The sequence below is a fragment of the Fundulus heteroclitus genome, chromosome 12 (assembly GCF_011125445.2).
Source record: "Fundulus heteroclitus isolate FHET01 chromosome 12, MU-UCD_Fhet_4.1, whole genome shotgun sequence".
In the NCBI taxonomy this organism is placed as follows: Eukaryota; Metazoa; Chordata; class Actinopteri; order Cyprinodontiformes; family Fundulidae; genus Fundulus; species Fundulus heteroclitus.
This window is the reverse complement of record NC_046372.1, coordinates 42,694,050-42,713,480: the sequence shown is the minus strand read 5'-3', so window position 1 is coordinate 42,713,480 and position 19,431 is coordinate 42,694,050. Positions and strand designations below refer to the sequence as shown.

General features: G+C 41.7%; 1 protein-coding gene across 1 annotated transcript; it reads left to right on the top strand.

Annotated features, from left to right (window-relative positions):
* Positions 1-2,753: 2,753 nt before the first annotated feature.
* LOC105939631 (uncharacterized protein C22orf15) lies at positions 2,754-6,734 on the top strand. Its single transcript, XM_036144637.1, has 5 exons — positions 2,754-2,838; positions 2,925-3,011; positions 5,358-5,480; positions 5,778-5,852; positions 5,946-6,734. The coding sequence occupies exons 1-5, from the start codon at positions 2,814-2,816 to the stop codon at positions 6,050-6,052; spliced, it is 417 nt and encodes a 138-aa protein (XP_036000530.1). The 5' UTR covers positions 2,754-2,813; the 3' UTR covers positions 6,053-6,734.
* Positions 6,735-19,431: the final 12,697 nt, after the last annotated feature.

Sequence of the window (19,431 nt, the reverse complement as noted above, 5' to 3'; positions counted from 1 at the left end):
CGGTTAGTTAAGGCCTCCAACTATCTCTGGCCTTCTTTATTTTCCCAGCTTTTATCACTTGTCCCCCGTGGGTTCAGGTTCCAGGGCTCAGGGCCCACTTCTTTTTCAAAGCTTCTCTGGGATCTTTAGGACTTTTTTGAAACGATTCATCCTGTCCTTTGAGAACTCATGCTCTGCTGCTGACCTGCAGTGTCTCAGTTGGATCATATGACCGTTTGCTTCAGAAGGCCATACTGACTCCTGCCTCTCTATATCACACTTGCATTATACCTGTGCTTAGATTATAGGACTACAAAGGCAACTGGCCACTGTACCTTCACATAAGACATACAGACTCTCACCTCACTTCCAAGGCCAAATTTAATGCCAGATGTGACTCTGACCTCTCCAAGCTACACTTTGTAGGAAATTAAGTATCACAGAAAAAAAAAAAAAAATGATCTGGTCTAAAATTATCTTAATCTAACCTAAAGTGCTGCAGACCACGCAACAGAGTCCACCTTGTTAGTATTTAAGCAAAAAAATCGAGCGAAAACAGAAGAGCTGTATGTAAAAAAACAAGAAGGACACTTGAGGATTTAATAGCTTCAGGTTTTTTTTCCGATGGAAAGATTGTAAAGGAATTTTGGCCTAATGCTCTTTCCAACATTGCTTCAGTTTATATTGTTTTTCAAGAAGTGAAACTCACATAATGTGGTATATGGATTCATCCCACTTAGAGTGATAAAAGCATTCACTGGTGTATATATTCATTTTATAGTTTACAGCAAATGAAATTCCTTGTTTATATATATATATATATATATATATATATATATATATATATATATATATATATATATATATATATATATATATATAGATATATAGATATATAGATATATAGATATATAAATAAATAACAGGGAATGCTTTCAAAAATATAACTATATTTGTTTATTTCCATCAATTTTTAAGACTCAGTGAGGGCAACCAAAAGTAAAATCTAAATCACATCAATATTTGGTGTCGCTATCCTGCCTTTAAACCAGCAAGGACTCTTATAGGTCCTTTTGGAAAAAGTAATGGATTCTGTGGGATTGTAGTCAGGTAGATGATCAATCAATTACACCAAACAGCTCCTTATGCTCATCACTGTCACGTATTGCCAGTAACTAAAACGGAAACTGTGGAGGAGGCTTAAACCTGAGTGGGGAACTTTTAGCCACTACTACCAGGGTGAGGTTGTAGAGGACTGTCATGTCACAGGTCACACGCTGTGGCAAGACTGACAGCTGTCACTGTTGAAATCTTTGGGTGTAAAATGGTAAATGGCTTGTACAGCGCTTTAACTAGTCAGACAACCCCAAAGTGCTTCACGCTACAGTCAGTCATTCACACCCTGGCGGTGGTGAGCTAGGTTAGTAACCACAGCTGCCCTGGGCCAGACTGACAGTGGTGTGGCTGCCATTATTGGCGCCTCTGACCACTGGCAGCAGGCAATGCAGGTGAAGTTTAAGTCCCAAAAACCGAGACCGAGACGGTCAGAGCGGGGGATCAAACCGATTGCAGGATGAACTCCCTAACTCCTGTGCCACTGTCGCCCTGCAACAGAAGATGGGACTGGGCTGGAGATCTGTACAATATTAATGAGTGCCTGCAGGCAACAGTGAAACACGGCAAAGGTTGCTTGCAAGATTGGGGCTGCATTTAAGAGAAGTTGGAGGTTTGGTCAGGATTAATGTGAGAAATACAACCATAATCCTCAATATTGACAAAATCCTGGCAGACACTATCATGCAATGCCATCAGAGAGGCAAGTGATTAGTCCCAAATTCATTCCATAACAGGACAATGACCTTACCGCCAAGGCCATGAACTATGAACTAGCTTCAGCGTAAAGAACATGAAACCCTGGAAGTTGAGCCCTGATCTCAACATCCTTGAGTGTGTCTGGGATAACAGGAACAGACCGAAGGGTTTGACGAAGCCTAAAAACATAGAAAAACTGTGGTCAGTTTTTCAAGATGTTAGGACAAACCTGCCAGCCGAGTTCAGAGCAGAGATGTTAGCTGTCTTTTCCCTGACCCTAGATCTGTACAAGTCCTGGATGCAGGGAAGGCCAGCCTTCAGGATGCTCTCTGCAGACCTGACTGTTGCAGTTTGGACCTGTGCTGTTTTGTGGATGAGACCATGATGGATGTGTACAGGATAGACTGAATAATGGCAGCGTTGAAGATGACCAGCAGCGCCTGTGGACAGCTGGACTTCTTGAGTTGCAGTATCTACATGTGTGGACCAGCTCAGGTCCTCAGAAAGCTTTATTGCTAGGGACTAGAAGTGATCCAAAGTAGACACCATGTCACTGAGGGCTCTTATAATGCAGAACAAGCTGCAAGTACTGACTGGATTATTTACCAAGCAGGTTTCAATATGAGCAGTGAAACTATAAAGCTTTTTTTTCCTTTCAATTTTGACATCACTCTGTCCAATAAACATCTGTGAGATGCAGGGAGCCAGACCTTCTGTTTGTAGATTCCATGGAAACAAGCATCAGCAGCTCTTTGTTTCCTCATTTACAAGACTGGAGCTTTGTGAAGAAAAAGAAGAGGTGAGTTCAAAGAAGGGTGCGCATGTGATGTCATCCAAGCTGGCTCGTTCATTTGCCCTTAGAGCTGAGTTTCTTTGGGGGGGGGGGGAGTACACACCACAACAGCACTTTTTTTGGACTGGATCTGGTGTCTGGCTCCAAACACTCAGGAATCTGCAGCACATTTGGGCTCTTTGTTGAGTTTGTTGGAGCTTTGGGACATAAACGCTGTCGGGACGGGAGGATGTTTGTGACTGTCCTGTTTGGAGGTCAGAAGACTTTCCTGGATTCATTTTGCCACATTGTTGGTTTTTAATATTTCTGGTTTGACAATGGAGGTTTTTTTTTTTGGCAGATGGCAGGATGGAAATGTTGAATCTTAACTGTAAACTGGTCAACTTCATTCACCATCTGAAGGAAAAGTGTGGTCTGGATTCCAAAGGTAAGTAAATAGGTATCTAAACCTCTGTCACTCATGGCTGAAATTAAGCTAACCAGTTAAGGCCTTATATAGAGAAGAAGGTTTCAACCAAACAAACATGTGTGTTAAACTTTGACTTTCATTTATGCAATGCCTTCCAAACGTTATTGTAGTCCTTGAAGTTTCTCATTTTTCTTTCTCAAGTAGCGGCCACAAACTTCAATGCATTATATTGGGATTTATGTGCAAAACTAGCACAAGTGACCAGGTGTTAAATGGAAGGAAAGTTATACATTACAAGTTATTTAAAAAATTATATTCAGCCGCTGAGTCAATACTTTGCAGGGTATGTCTCTACCACCTTTGAGCAGCTAGAAACTGAGTCTTTTGATAATTTTGTCCGTTCACAAATAAAAAAAAAAAAACTCGGTCAGGCCGGACCAAGAGGGTCTGTGAACATCAGTTTTTAAGTCTTGTCATGTTTTGGGGTACATTCAGGCCTGGATGTTGTTTGGACCAATGGTGCACATGTTTGAATCAACACCATTGTTTTGTGGTTCTGTTTGTGTGTTTAGGTAAGACTATCCCAGCCACCTCCTTTTTGCAGTCTCTATCCAAGGGGTGACCAAAGTGTGGACCGAGACCTGTTTACAGCCCCTGGACTGATTTTGTGTGGACCCCAACTGCAATTAAAAAAATGATTTGGTCTGCCAGCACAGGTGGTTAATGTAGTTTATTTTCAATTATGACAAAAATTATTGCAGACAAGTTGAAATCTGCTTAGAATGGAAAATGTGAGGTGCAACACAAGGTATTCGTCTTTTAATAACCTCACTTTTTACATTCTCCTTAAGTCATAGTAAATAGGACCACAAATCTATCCAGTGGCTTTTACTCAAATGATGACTTTGGTACAACAACACTGGCTTTTAATTAGTTTGTTAAAATTGACTAAATACAGCAAGCGTTTTCAAAGAAAGACTGACCCACTTCCTGTTTTTAGTACTAAGAGAGTATTTTTTTCTATGTTTTCCCATCAAGTCCGAAACAATTAGCAAACTGGGAGGCCATCTCTTAATACAAAACCCTTTTAAGTTTTGGATGGACAATGAGTCACACATCTTTCCTACAGAAAATCTGATTAATTTGTTTTATTCAAATATTGCATGTTCAAAAACAAAAACAAATAACAAACAATATCATTTTTTAATCAATTTAATTCACTGTACTTTTGACTTTACAGTTTTGGGCCATGTGTAAAGAGGTTTGGACACCCCTGCTCTGTCCGTTCATCTTCCTGGATTTTCTTTTAGATTTAGCCCATCAACTCTGACCAGCTTCTCTGTCCCTGCTAAAGAAAACCATCCTCACAACATGATGCTGCCACCATGTTTCACACTGCAAAAACAGAACTAAAAATAAGTAAAATATTCTTAAAATTAGTGTATTTGTCCTTGTTTTGACAAGTAAATAAGACTATTTGCCAATGGAATACGAAAAAATAGGAACAATTCATCTCCATCTTCTTATTTCAAGTGCAGGATGTCTAATTATCTTATTTTAGGGGTCAAAATACTCATTCCATTGACACATAATCCATTTTACCTACTCAAATCAAGGATAAATACACTAACTTTAAGAACATTTAACTTATTTTTAGATCCATTTTTGCAGTGCACATTAGACATTATGTGTTCAAGGTGAAACAGAGTGTTAGTTTTCCAACACACAAATCATTATGCATGTAGGCTAAAGATGTCACTTCTAATCATATCTGAGCAGAGGACCTTCTTCCACATGCTTGCTGTGTTCCCTTGTGGCAAACACAAAGGGGACCTCTCAATGCCTCCTTTGAACCCTGGCTTTCTTCTTGGCATTCTTCTTGGCATTCTTCCATAAACTGCAGTGCACAGCAAGCAGTTGTCCCATTGACAGGTTTTTCCATCTGTGCTGTGGATCTCTGCAGCTCCTCCAGAGTTACCATGGGCCTCAACGTTCCTTCTCTGCTTAAAGTCCTTCTTGCCTGGCCACTCAGTTTAGTTGCGTGGCCATGTCTTCGTAGGTTTGCATTTCTGCCGAATGCTTTCCATTTCCAGATGACGGATTAGAGCTCTGAGATTTCCAAAGCTGGAAATATTGTTTTATAACCTGCTCTAATCGTCTCCACGACCGTCTCCCTGACCTGTCTGCTGCATTCATTCTTCTTTATGATGCTGTTTGGTCACCAGTGTTCTCTGACAAACCCTTTGAGCTCTTACATTGAAGTTTCTGGTTGTGATGCGTAAATGTTCCGGGGGTTCATATAAACATGTATATAGATAAAATGAAATCGTACACGTTACAAACTGGTAGCATTCCTTCCTGCAGACTGTGTGGAGCTGATGGACAGCGGCGGTCGTGTGATGAACCTGGAGATGATGCAGCACAGCATGTCTCCGGCCAGCAGCGTGCTGGCTGAGAGGCAACACTACGTCCTCCTGCGAGTCTGCCGTGAGTCTGTCTGTCCCATCCATCAGCACAACCTCACAGGAACAGCCGCTCACATCTGTAGAGCATCCTCAAAGCCGAGTCAAGTCAACTGCGTTTGGCCAGACTTCATAGATTCCATGCTATGCTGCATAACCAGGATGAGAACGAAAAGAGAATAAGGTTGCTTTTTAAAGTTGCACGGGGATCAGAGCTGAAACACTGCACATGTTGCCGTCCTGATGTTTGTTTTTGAAGCCAAATGACGCATGAATGACTCGAGCTGACTTTAATGGGTGTGCATGATTTCATTTGTCCTAGGAGAGGGTGAAGAATCCGGGGGCTGCAGATATGTCTCTCTCCTGAATAACACCAAGAGTCACCCTGAGTTAACAGGTAATAAAAAAAAGCAACAGCCATAATGGCAGCTGAGAGGCTCGTTGGGCTCCTCTGCTGGTCAAATCCCGTTATGACACCAGCTCTTTGCAGGACTGCTGAGGAAACTCTCCACTCCCAGCAAGGAGTCAGAACGGAAGATCCGAAGAGGGCGGACACAAAGGAATAAAAACATCTCTTCAGCTGACAACAATAAGTAACATTAACAGATTCTGGTGTTCTTGATTAATATAAGAATACCTCACTTTTCCTTGGCCAGTGAAGATGATTTACTTAACGAGGGAACCACCTTCTCTCAAAGCTACAATATTAATATAACTAACATGTTAAATGCAGGAATTTAATAAAAAAAATGTCTGGTGTTAATCTGCTCTGCGAATAAACACATACTGTATCCATTTAGAAGGTGATTATTATCATTATTGTCAACTGAAAAACATAAAAGTCCTGTCTAATTTTGTTTTCAAGAAGCACACTGGTCTCTCTGGTATAGACACTGTTAGCTTTTCTAAACTCGCCACATCTCTCCCTGCTTTACAGCAGCTCTATCAAAAAACCTGATACAGCCCAGTTTTCTGGTCCATGTCTAACCATGTTCTCTCTCTACCGTGCTCACTCTGCTCTTTCTCCATTTATGCATCAGTGGCAACCCCTGCTGCCAATAACATGTCTGTCTGCGTCTCCTTGTTCTCCTCTCTTGAGACCAAAGATCTAGCGACTCTAACTATTTTTTAGATTATGCGACTGATCACCACCAAGTACTGCAGAACTGTGAAGTGGAAGCAAGACAGTCTTCTAAGTTTTCCCAAATAAAAACCTGAAACGTGTAGAGTGCATTTACATCCAGTCCACCTGCATCCATGTTTGCAATTCCACATCTTACTGCAGTCACAGCTGCAAGTCGTTTTACACATGTCTATGTCGGCTTTGAACATTTAGAAAACTAAAAGTCTTGCCCCTTTTTTGTCCATCATTTTTCAAGTCCTGCCACAAACTCTTCTGGACTTTGACTGGGCCGTTCAAACAAACCAACATTCTTTAATCTGATCATTTAATGGCAGCTCTGACTGTGTGTTTGGGTTTGGGTTTGTTCATATCTGAATTCTTTCATTCTGTGCACCCTACATACCCCTTGGCAAATTGCTAACACTACTTCTTTGGACCTCTAAAGGCTAGATTTGTGGAGTGCACGACTAAAAGCTTTAATGCCAACAGATTCTCCTACCTGAGCTGTGACTTGTGGGTCTCGGTGGTCTTCACAGGTCGCAGTTTTGTCCTACTTTTTTTCATTTTTGGGCGATACATGGCAGATGACCAAATGAGCTCTGTAAGCTAACCCTGCTTTAAACGCTGTGCTCCTTCCTCATCATGATGCTGTCTGTTCATGAACGTTCACTAACAAACACCTCGGGCCTTGATAAACTGAGATAAACCAAACACAGGTGGGCTGTTTATTGGCCAGGTGACTGCTTTTTTTTTTTTTCCAGGTGACTTCTGAAGGCAATTGGTTTCCATGGCCTTTATCAGGGGCATCAAAGTAAAAAAGAATTATTATTATTATTGTTTATATAAAACTTGAAAACCATGTATCATGCTCCTCTCATTTAACAATTATAAGTTAGGTCATGTTGTTTCTGTGACAGAAAAATGAGAAGGGGGTGTGAAAATATGAATGTGAAAGGCAAGGCAAGGCAAATTTATTTGTAGAGCACATTTCAGTACAAAGACAATGCAAAGTGCTTTACAAGATTAAAATATAGGAAAATAAAACATAATAAAAACAAGTAGGAATAAAATGTAGAAACAAAATAAAACATGGAAAAATAGGATCTAAAAGCAAACATTAAAAACAGTTGGACTGCAAAGTTGAACAAATGATGTTTCAGTAAAACAATTTAACTAGAACAGTCTAAGGCAACAGTGGAAATGGGTGTGAATACTAAACTGTATGTGTAATTCGATTTGACTCAGACTGTGTTGTGAAATCGGTTTGGAATAAACATGATTGATCGAATATTTTTGGTGTTTTACAGCCCGAATTCTTGTTTTTGTGTGTGTTGAATAACCCCCACAGAGAGCAAATGATGCTTTCATAAGGCTGGTCAATGTTGTAAAAGATTGTAAAAGAGTAAACATTTACAGAGACACTCTAGTGAGTCGTTAATATATTTTATTTAGCTGTTTTACATTAAACCGCCACATTTTGACTTTGCTGCTCTTCATTAAGTAGGGCTACTTTTATCAGTGTAATCTTATTTTCCTTTCTTTATGAACTGTACTTTATATCAGCTCATTTATTTTATATGTTGTTTCATTTTCCATCTCTTCCTTCAGTCACGTCAGACTCTTCTAAAGTTTCATGACATACCTGTTTGCACAGAGCCCAGAGGGGTCACGGAGGGTTGTGGGGGTGTAACTAAAGTTAGTATTTTTACTAGTATTGTCCTTTATTAGTATTGTCCTTCATAACGACTCTTTTTGAATATGTGTGACGTAAAGAGAGGTACGTCTTATTGAAACTGTGGACACTACATTTTGGCTCGCAGGGCATGGTGTTACTGTATGTTTAAAATCAGTGGAGTTTTGCTTTTGTGCCAGCCCTAAATTACAAACCAGATCAATCAGGAATGTTTGTGGAAACTGCAGTTCTTCGTGACAAATAACGTTAATAGGTGCAATAGAAGTGACAGAAAACCACAACAATCAACAGCGATAACAGGCATGCTGCTGCTGGTCCTGTGCAAGTGAATTGTTGATTGTGAATTCCTCTCCATAAAAGTCAACTAGCTGGTCAGTTAAAATAACCTCAAATGCTTTAAACGGGAACCAAAATCAGAAAGACTTTAAATTTAATTCAGTTCAGTTTATTTACATAGGGCCAAATCACAACACTAGTCCTCTCAAGGCACTTTACAGAGTCACTGGGGACGCAGATGCCTTTTCTGAGACAAACCAAAACTCTGAATTCAAACAACAGTACAGTGTGGAGCGTGCACTTGAAAATGGCGCATCGTGCTGAGGCCTCATGATGGAGGGAACTCAAAGCAAAGAGGCGCAGGAGGGAGCCGTGGAATGTGCTGATCGTCTCTGGCTGCAGCGTCTGTTCACAGGTGCCAGAAAATGTCCGGCTTCACTCAACGCAGATGTGAAGAGGGTTCTCATGAGCCGTGGTTGCACAACTACACTTGATTTGTGTGCGATTCCCAGTCTTTGAGCATTTGTTTCGGTTTATGGAGAAAATGTTTGAGACTGTATATAGAGATGCTGACAGTTCTATTTGTAACAGCACTGCTCCTCTTTCGCTTTGGAATAGAAAGAAGCACTCACCCAGTGAATTAATGTGCATGCAATTTTTATAACGGTTATAAAGATTTTGAGCTTCGCTCGTTGTTTTCAACACACTGCTGAACACAACTGTAGGTACTGTGATGAACTTGCAGATCACCAGGTTGTGACAGGAGAATTTGTTTTGTATTGGACCTAAATCTTAAGTTTCATTATAGCAACAAACCAAAGCACTAAACACCTAAAGTCATGATACACTATAGCCATTGTCCAGAATTATAAGTGGCTCTCATCCTGCCACCCCTTACAAAACGTCCTGGAAACGCTCCTGTCTGCACACATTGGGGTGAGGGGGAATGCAGAGTGCAAATTAAAGGGAGGGGGTGGCATTCCATTTTTTCAGGTGGGTAAACTTTTTAAGACACATTTTTATTTGCTTCAGGCTGAACATTGGCCTCTGCGACCACTCCTACAGTAATGAGGAAAAAATTATCTCAATAAATTCCAAAACCTTAAAAAAAAGAAAAGAAAAAGTGTCGCCTTCCAGTGTTGCCAGATTGGGCAGCTTTCAGCACAATCCGACTTCTTTTGAAAACGTTCGGCTGGAAAAATAGCTTTTGGGGGATTATTTGGCAGCTTTTCACAACATTTAGTGAGTTTTTACAAAGAATTAATAGGAAGAATATCATCAAAATAGTTGTGTGTAAAAGGTTCTACGTGTTAAAAATGCTATCTCCTTGTACTCATTTCATTAGTTAATGTGTTTTGAAACGTGTAGAACCTGTCTAACCTGCATCATCAATCAAGTGTCACTATGTCGATGTCAACTGTAAACGTCCTAAATGGGGATGACTTCTACCGATCAGCTGAAAAATGTTTCACGGCTGTGTGTGAAAGACAAATGTTAGATTGGCCTATAATCCGTGAGAAACAACATTTCTATTGAGTTAGATTTACAACTCATGCTAAGAGGCTATTGATCAAATATTTTGTGGTTACTATGACGACGTGATTGGGAAAGTGATCTTGTGTGTTATTGGACATTTTGTGGGGCGCCATGTTTTCTCTCTACTTTAGTAGAGTTGTCCACTAATGGTGATTTCTTTATTATGTGTTTAATATTTCTATGTTTTTATAAAGAGTCAAAAAGAGGTAGAAATTTGTGTGTGTGTGTTTTTTCTTTTTTTTGCTGGCCGTATTTTGCGTTGTGTCTGGGCTGGAAACTATCAGTCAGACAGTCAGATCTGGCAACACGGAGTGTAGCTGCCCATTAAATTAACTGAAAAGTCAAACATAAGCACTGAGCGCTGACTGAAGCAGACATACCAGGAGAGGTAACTACAGCAGCTAAGGAGCATGGATCAGAACACAGCAGTGTTGCCTTCTGCCTGCAAGTAACCAAGTTTCTTCCATATGGCTGAGTTTTACTTCTCCTTTCTGATCCTTGAGCTCCCTACTAGCTGAAGTAGCTAACCCTTATAGCATGCATCAGTGTTTACTCCAGTGTTGACCTCAGTGTTTACGTTCCCAACAGAAATTAATGGCGCTGCATCCTGCTCGCTCTCATTTGCTCCGTTGTCACTTCCTGTATTTGTTTGGAAAGAAGTCCGACCATCCATGCAGCTCTAGCGATGGTGACCACAGTCTCCTCTGTAGGGAGGCAGTGACCCGTCTCAAGTTGCCTTCGCTGTTGCTTTAATTGGGTGAATTGTATTATTGACAAATCGAGATATGAATCACAGAAAGTTGCCCACTTTGAGGTAAAAAAACAGACAAAGTCATGATGACCCTGGGGATGCTCATTAGGGTAAACCTCCACCTCACGTCTTGTGGGATGAATAAGCGATCAGCTATAATTTACAATCATCTGATTCTAGGTCAGCATTCAGATTTTACCGCTAACTTCAGCCTGGTTTATATCTCCAGCTCCAGGATGAGTGTTTGAGCACTGCAATAATGGTTCACACGCTCAGTGACAGTGTTGTAACACGTTTTATTTCATATTTTGGCAGGACAAACGAAAATAGTTTCTTCATCAGTGGAACATAGGGCTGGAAAGATGCAGTAGATCACAACAGGTTCATGACTGAAGAAACATGTTTAGAGAATCAGTTTTAATCAAATGTTTTCAAAACTTGACAATTTGAGATTTAAGATTCAGGTAAATCAACTTTATGCCTGTTTTATTGTTTATCAGGGCAAATCTGGGCAGCTGAGATTTGGTTTTCTTCTTCTTCTTTCACTCCAAATTAGATTTGGATATGTAACTTACACCAGTAGCTCAAAGTTCATTTGTGAGGATGTAACCTGGAAAATTAAGGATGAGAAAAAAAAAGAAAAGAAAAAAGAAACATCTGTTCATTTCCACGCAGCCTTTCCATGCAGGGTCACAGTGAGGCTTGTGCCTTTCTCCAGTGGTCTCTGGGCGAGAGGCAGCGTACACCCTGGACAGATTGGCAGTCTACCAGGCTAACATAGAGACATACAGATCAAACAATCAGGACCCTGCGGGAAGCGTCGTGCAGTTTTCTGCCAGCCCCGCCTGATCTGCTTTCCCCACAGGTGGCTGGAGTTGACAGGTGGGCGTGGTACACACCTGCGGCTCGTTCAGCAGCGCGGAGCTGCACTATAAAGACAGCACTCGGACTGCTGGATGATGCCAGAGTGGAGCAAAGTGTTGGTCACCCCTTCGTCCCGAGTGTTCCTCGCTCCTCTGTCTCCGGTGCCCATTCGGCTCAAACGAATCAATCCGTGGACACCTACGAAACCGCTCTGGTTACTCCAGCTTTCCTCAAACCACCCATCCATCCACCTGCTGCTCGGGCCCCGCACGGATCCTTCCCGAACGCCCGCCTGTCTCTCCCACCACGCAGAATCATCTATGCTAGAAGATTATTGATACAAATGTCACGCTATAATGTTATAGCAAATATTTTAATAAATCTAATTGTCTTTATTGAATTTTCATATTGAAACAACAGACATCCCATTCAAAACATACAAAACAAAAGAGGACTCAAAATTTACATCACAAGAACAGCTCAAAAAACACAAACTAACAAGACAGATCCTACTACCATACACACCACCAGGGTTCCAGTTAAAACTAGATACATTGGTATGAATGACAATAACAATCACAATGATAATAATTCTGAGGAAAAAAAAAGGGGGGGGGGGGGCAAAGCTTCTACTTATGCTGAAGCAGATGAAAATTCTGATTCAAAATTGGAAATAAAAAGTTGCCAGGCCTTGAAATATCTCTCCTCTACCCATCTTTTGTGAGTTGGCGGTGCTGCCTTTATCCAATTACATAAAGTCAATCTCCTGGCCAACAATGAAGAGAATGTCATTGCTTTTCTTTGAACATTGGTTATTCCTGTTTCCCCTGGTGCCACACCAAAAATGGCTTCCTGAGGAACGGGTTCAATATTTGATTAAGATTTTGATCCAGAATTCTTTGAACCTGGAGAGAGACCAGAACATTTGAGATGTGTTGGCTGGAACATGTTTACATGTGGGGCAAGTCGGGTCAGCTCCCTGGTCAATTCTTGCCAATTTGTCCCTCGTGAAATGAAGTCTATGAACCACTTTAAACTGTGTTAGTCCATGTCTGACACATACAGACGAATAATGTATGTGTTCTACTGCCCACCTCCATTTATTATTTGATATGTCCAGCTCTAATTCTTCCTTCCATTTCCTTTTTATGTAGGCAAGGGATGGGGAAGCCACTCTCTGGATATTTACATAGAGCATAGAAACCGACCCCTTAGTAGTCAGATTCATATCCAACAGCCCGTCTATCCACCCACTCTGGTGATTCAAGAGATGAAAATGTCTTTTTCACAAAATCTCTAATCTGAAAGTATCTGAAGTAATTTGTTTTTAAGGGGATTCCATATTCCTTTTCCAGCCGAGCAACAGACATAAGTACACCATCTTTAACCAGATTTTTAACAGATTGCACCCCAGCTCTATACCATTCCTTAAACGCTGTTCCCTCCAGAGCTGGAGAGAGCAGACAGGAGGCATTTCTGTTTTTAAAATGAGTTCTGAATTGGACCCAGATTTTGATAGTTTCATACAACAGAGTTATTTGTGTATAGGTCCTTGCTTAGGGGCAGAGGGGTACAAATCAGGGAACGCAGGGATATTGGGCTAGATGCATATCTTTCCATATGTACCCATACTGGGGTTTCCTCATCATTTAATTGCGAGACCCAAAATAGCAAATTATGTGGATTAGCTGCCCAGTAATAATGCATAAAATTTGGTAGAGCTAGGCCCCCCTCCTCTCTCTGTCTCTCTAGAAACTCTCTTCTTATCCCGGGGACTGTTTTTATTCCATATAAAGGTAGATGTACATTTATTCAATTCTTTAAAAAAGAGGTAGTGTAAGGGTTTGCATGCCAAAGCAAAAACCTTAGGGAATTAAACAGCAGAGGAGCAGGGATTCCACTTTCTCCAACAGTGCAGGACAAACAAAAAAAAACAGACTCTCCCATATTGGAACAACCCAGCTCTTAAAGCACCAGCCTGTACCAACTAAAAAGTAACAGGGGTGAAAACCTTTACAACAATTACAATTTATATTTAGGAAACAAACTTAATTAAAACCTCTAGAGGAAAAACAAAAAAAAACAAAACAATTTACATTCAAACTTCAACAAATCAAAACAATACTCCAAATCCTAGACAAAAACCAAAACATTTCCCCTCCATCTCAATCAAAATGGATTTTCCCTCATGAGGCTGATTGACAACACCAGGTCCTTATTAGTACTGCTCATGGGCGCGCTTCCATGGCAACACCTGACCAGGTGACCTCAAAGAAAAAAAAAAAAGAGTGGTGAGAACAACAAAGTTCATAAAGTTACAAATAAACTTACACCTTCCCCCAAATACTCAATTACTTTAAAAAACACCAAATGCCTGTTTACATTATTTGTTAGTGAGGGGGTAAATCCCTCACACTTTCCCCCCCTTCAGAAGGCTCTCTGTGTTCACAGCGAGACAGAAAATCTGCCACACTGTTTTGTTTTCCGGGAATGTGACAAATCTTAAATCTGTAAGGTTGAAGGGACAAGAACCACCTTGTGATCCGACTATTTGTATCTTTCATGACCTCCAGCCATTTTAATGCTCGATGGTCAGTCTCAAGAGTAAACTCTCGGCCCATTAGATAGTACCGAAACGAGTCGATTGTCCATTTAATGGCCAAGCACTCTAATTCTACCACTGAATATCTGGTCTCCCGTGGAAACAACTTTCGGCTGATATAGGCAACTGGCTTCCTCTCCATTCCTTCTCCCTGCAGAAGTACCCCCCCCCGATCCCCCTGGCAGACGCATCCGTCTGAACCGTAAAGGGTAAACTAAAGTTTGGACTCTGAAGCACTGGCTCTTGACACAGTGCCCCTTTCAAATCCTGAAAAGCTCTTTCCTGTGCCCCTCCCCACACAATTTTTGTTGTTGAGGTTCCAGTTAGGTCAGAAAGAGGGGCTGCTCTAGCAGAAAAGTTCCTAATAAACCTCCGATACCACCCTACTAGACCCAAAAATGATCGGACTTGTTTCCTAGTTTTTGGCCTCTCTGCTGCTTTGATTGCCTCTACCTTATCCTTCACTGGTTTTATGACCCCTCCACCAAGGATATGGCCTAAATACTGGAGCTCCCTCCTGGCCAATGAACATTTCTTAGGATGTATGGTCAGACCAGCCTTCTTTATGGTCTGCAGCACCTGTTTCAAATGAATTAGGTGTTCTTGCCATGAGTTGCTATAAATAACAATGTCATCAAGGTAAGCTGCAGTGAATGATTCCATACCTAAGAGCACCTTATTCATCAGTCTTTGAAACGTGGCCGGAGCCCCATGGAGTCCAAACGGCATCTTCGTGAACTGCCACAGTCCCTGAGGAGTCCTGAAAGCAGTGAGAGGCTTGGCAGCGTCGGTTAGGGGAACCTGCCAGTATCCTTTACAAAGATCCAACGTGCTTATATATTTAGCCTGACCAACACATTCAATAAGGTCATCCAACCTTGGTAACGGGTAGGCATCAAAGTCTGATTGAGCATTCACTTTCCGAAAATCAATGCAAAAGCGGATGCTCCCATCTTTCTTAATTACCAAAACCACAGGGTTGCTCCATTCACTGCTGGATGGCTCTATCACACCAAGCTTCAACATGACCTGAATTTCTTCTTTGAGCACAGGAGACATCTTCTCTGGAATGCGATACATGCGCTGCCGAATAGGAGTACTATTCTTCAGACGAATGTCATGCTCCACCAAATCTGTTGCTCCTGGTTGCTCTTTGAAAAGGTCTGGTGGAATGATAGCCTCCAACTCCTGTTGCTTGGTGAAAGAAAGATGAGCGAGATCAGGTGAAACAGCAGAGTCTTTGACAGATGGCAACTCACCCTCATCATCTTCATCTTCTACTGCACGAACAAAATACTGCTGACTAAGGGGTGGATCCCGTGATTTCCACTCCTTGAGCAGATTAATATGAAAAGTCTGTTTAGAGTTCCTTCTCTCAGGCATCTCGATCTCATAAGTAGTAGCACTTAGCTTCTTCATCACAGTATATGGCCCCTGCCATTTTGCCAAGAGTTTATTGTCAGTTGTTGGAAGTAATAAAATAACCTTCTGACCTGGCTTGAAGGATCTGCACCTGGCGCTCTTATCATACCAGGTCTGTTGTTGTTGCTGAACCTCCTCCATGTTCCTCTTCACTAGGTTGGTTGTCTCCTCCATCTTCTCTCTCATTTTTAAGACGTAGCTAATGATGTTGACCGACTGGTCCTTCTTGCCAACCCAGGACTCTTGAAGAACATCCAGAGGGCCCCTTAGCCGTCTGCCATAAAGAAGTTCAAATGGCGAAAAGCCCGTGGACGCCTGGGGAACTTCACGATACGCAAACAAAAGATAAGGCAACCACTTATCCCAATCTTTGCCATTAACAGAAATAAACTTCTTCAACATACTTTTCAATGTCCTATTATACCTTTCCACCAACCCATCTGTCTGTGGGTGGTAGGGGGTGGTCCGGATACCCTTTATGCCCAGCAATCTGTAGACCTGCTTAAGATTGTTGGACAAAAAATTAGTACCTTGGTCAGTCAGTATTTCTGAGGGAATCCCCACCCGTGAAAACAGCTGGAGTAATGCATAGGCTGTTTAGCTGTAATGTCTCTAAGAGGAAAGGCTTCAGGATAACGAGTGCTATAGTCACATACAACAAGGATAAACCGATTCCCCGCTTGGGTCCGTTCAAGTGGTCCTACGATGTCCATACCTATTCTGCTGAAAGGGACATCAATGATAGGCAATGACTGTAGCGGATATTTTGAAACATTCCTACCTCCTGACAGCTGGCAGACTGCACAGGATTGGCAGTAATCCTTCACTTCTTTATAAAGACCTGGCCAATAGAACCTAGCAAAAATCCTATCATAAGTCTTTTTAAAACCCAAATGTCCCGCCCAGGTAACATCATGTGCCAATTTTAACACCTGTCCCCTTAAACCTTGAGGCACAACCAGTTTCTCAGAACCTGTTTTCCCACACTGAAAATATAGAACCCCATCTCTAAGGATGTAACCCCGTCCTTCAGAATGTTTACAGATTTCATTATCTGAGACTGGAGTCGCTTGGTGAAAAAGAGTCACCAGGGATTCATCATCTTGTTGCAGCTTTTTGAAATCAATATTTGCACCCAAAATATCCTCATCAAGATCTGGCAACCCCAAGGATTTTTGTCTCACTGTACCTGCCATTTTATGAAGCCTTCTTTGTTGTTTGCTTTTCCTCGTTTTGACTGAACTCTCTTCTGCAGGAATATTAGACTTGAAGAAGGGTAGTTCTTGGAGGGAATTTATGTCACCATCCATATCAGAATCTATTTGCTGGTCTGTTTCTGCAGCATCAGCCATAAACTCATAACCATCCCCAGCTAGTTCTTTAGCCCGTCTTTGTGATCTGGTTACCACACACACTGGTTTACAAGACTGGATAAGATCTGGTAAAACCGGAATATCCTGACCTAAGATCACTTTGTGAGCAAGACCCTCTACTACACCCACACTTAAAAGATACATTTGGTCCGCCACCTCCAAGTAGACTGCAGCAGTAGGGTAAGTTTTATGATCACCATGAACACAGGAAATATTAAGGCCTGGCCCTTCTAGATAGCACTGATCTTCCAAAATAGATGGATGAATTAAGGTCTGTACGCTTCCTGTATCTAGGAGGGCAGTGACTAACTTCCCATTAACCTTAACCTCCATGACCTGTTTTTTACCCTGAAATTGATCTGCAACCACCGGCCTCGGCACAGTGCAAAAATATGCTGACTTAGCCTTCCTTAACGGGCACTCTGGTTTTATATGTCCCTCTTGACCACAACCATAGCAAACTACAGGTTTTACTTCTGACTTAAGCTTAGCAGATGGAAATGTCTTCCCTCTTGGCTTCTCTACACCCGTCACCTGACCTGGACCACCACCCAAACCAGACCCCACAGACTTACCCTGTATAAAACTGGGCTTCTGTTGAAAGCTGTGTCGAAAGGCTTTTGGTCCCCGTCTTGCAGCTAGGAAGTTTTCAACCAACTCTGCCTCCTCTTGTGCTGATGTTGGATTCCTCTCTTTAACCCATACTCTGAGCTCCGGAGACAGTGAAGTGTAGAACTGTTCCAGAATGAGGATCTCCCCCATTTCTTCCTTCGTCCGCTTCTGAGGTTGCATCCACTTCAAATAAAGATCTTTGAGACGATTATAGAACTCTCGAGGGGTTTCACCAGCTCGAACCTCAGGGTCTCTAAATCGTTGTCTGTAAAGCTCTTCATTGATCTCATACTTAGTTAAGATGGCTGCCTTTACTTTAGCATAGTCACAAGCATCCTCTACAGCCATGGCCACGTATGCTGCTCGGGCCCTGCCGGTGAGATGAGGTACCAGCCTTACTGCCCAGTCCTCTTCTGCCCACCAGTAGGCCGCTGCTAACCTTTCAAAGGTTGTTAGGTATTGTTCAATGTCATCTCCTTCTTGAAACTTTGGAACATCTGATTGAGTCCAGGCTCTTTGTACTGGTCCACCTTGGGAACGACGTTGAAAGACTGGCTCTTCATCCGCACCTGAAGAGGGGCCTGGTTGAGGTGGAGATTCACTCTTCTGCCGCATCTCAACCTCATCTCTCAAGTTGCCTACTTGCACTTGTAGCTGCCGCCATCTTCTCTCCTGCTTGCACTCCTCTTTGTCCCATCGATCAGCAAAGTCCTTCTGGCACTGAAGACATTTTTCCAGCATGGCAGCAATGGCATTCATGTCCAGTGATGTCGTTTCCTCCCTGGACTGCCGGACTACAGTTGGCTGACCTGTAGCTCCATCCTGCTCCATCTCCTCTGCTGACTTTGAGTCTGCAACTTTAAGGGTTTTCGTCTGCTGTTTTGGGCCCATCCTTATTGTGCTCTTCTGGACATCGGCGTCACATCCCACCACTGCCACCAAAATGTAAGGGTTTGCATGCCAAAGCAAAAACCTTAGGGAATTAAACAGCAGAGGAGCAGGGATTCCACTTTCTCCAACAGTGCAGGACAAACAAAAAAAAACAGACTCTCCCATATTGGAACAACCCAGCTCTTAAAGCACCAGCCTGTACCAACTAAAAAGTAACAGGGGTGAAAACCTTTACAACAATTACAATTTATATTTAGGAAACAAACTTAATTAAAACCTCTAGAGGAAAAACAAAAAAAAAAAAAAAAACAATTTACATTCAAACTTCAACAAATCAAAACAATACTCCAAATCCTAGACAAAAACCAAAACATCTCCCCTCCATCTCAATCAAAATGGATTTTCCCTCATGAGGCTGATTGACAACACCAGGTCCTTATTAGTACTGCTCATGGGCGCGCTTCCATGGCAACACCTGACCAGGTGACCTCAAAGAAAAAAAAAAGAGTGGTGAGAACAACAAAGTTCATAAAGTTACAAATAAACTTACACCTTCCCCCAAATACTCAATTACTTTAAAAAACAACAAATGCCTGTTTACATTATTTGTTAGTGAGGGGGTAAATCCCTCACAGGTAGGAATAAAAATTGGTGTTGTCTGAAATAAGAACACGAACTTTGGCATTATGATCATTTTAACAGAGTTTATCTTACCTGCCAATGATATTGGGAGAGATGACCACCTTTCCATATATGATATCGCCTTATCCGCTGTTACTTTAAAATTGTGCTTAAATAAATCTTTTATTTGCTTGTTACCGTAACACCTAAAT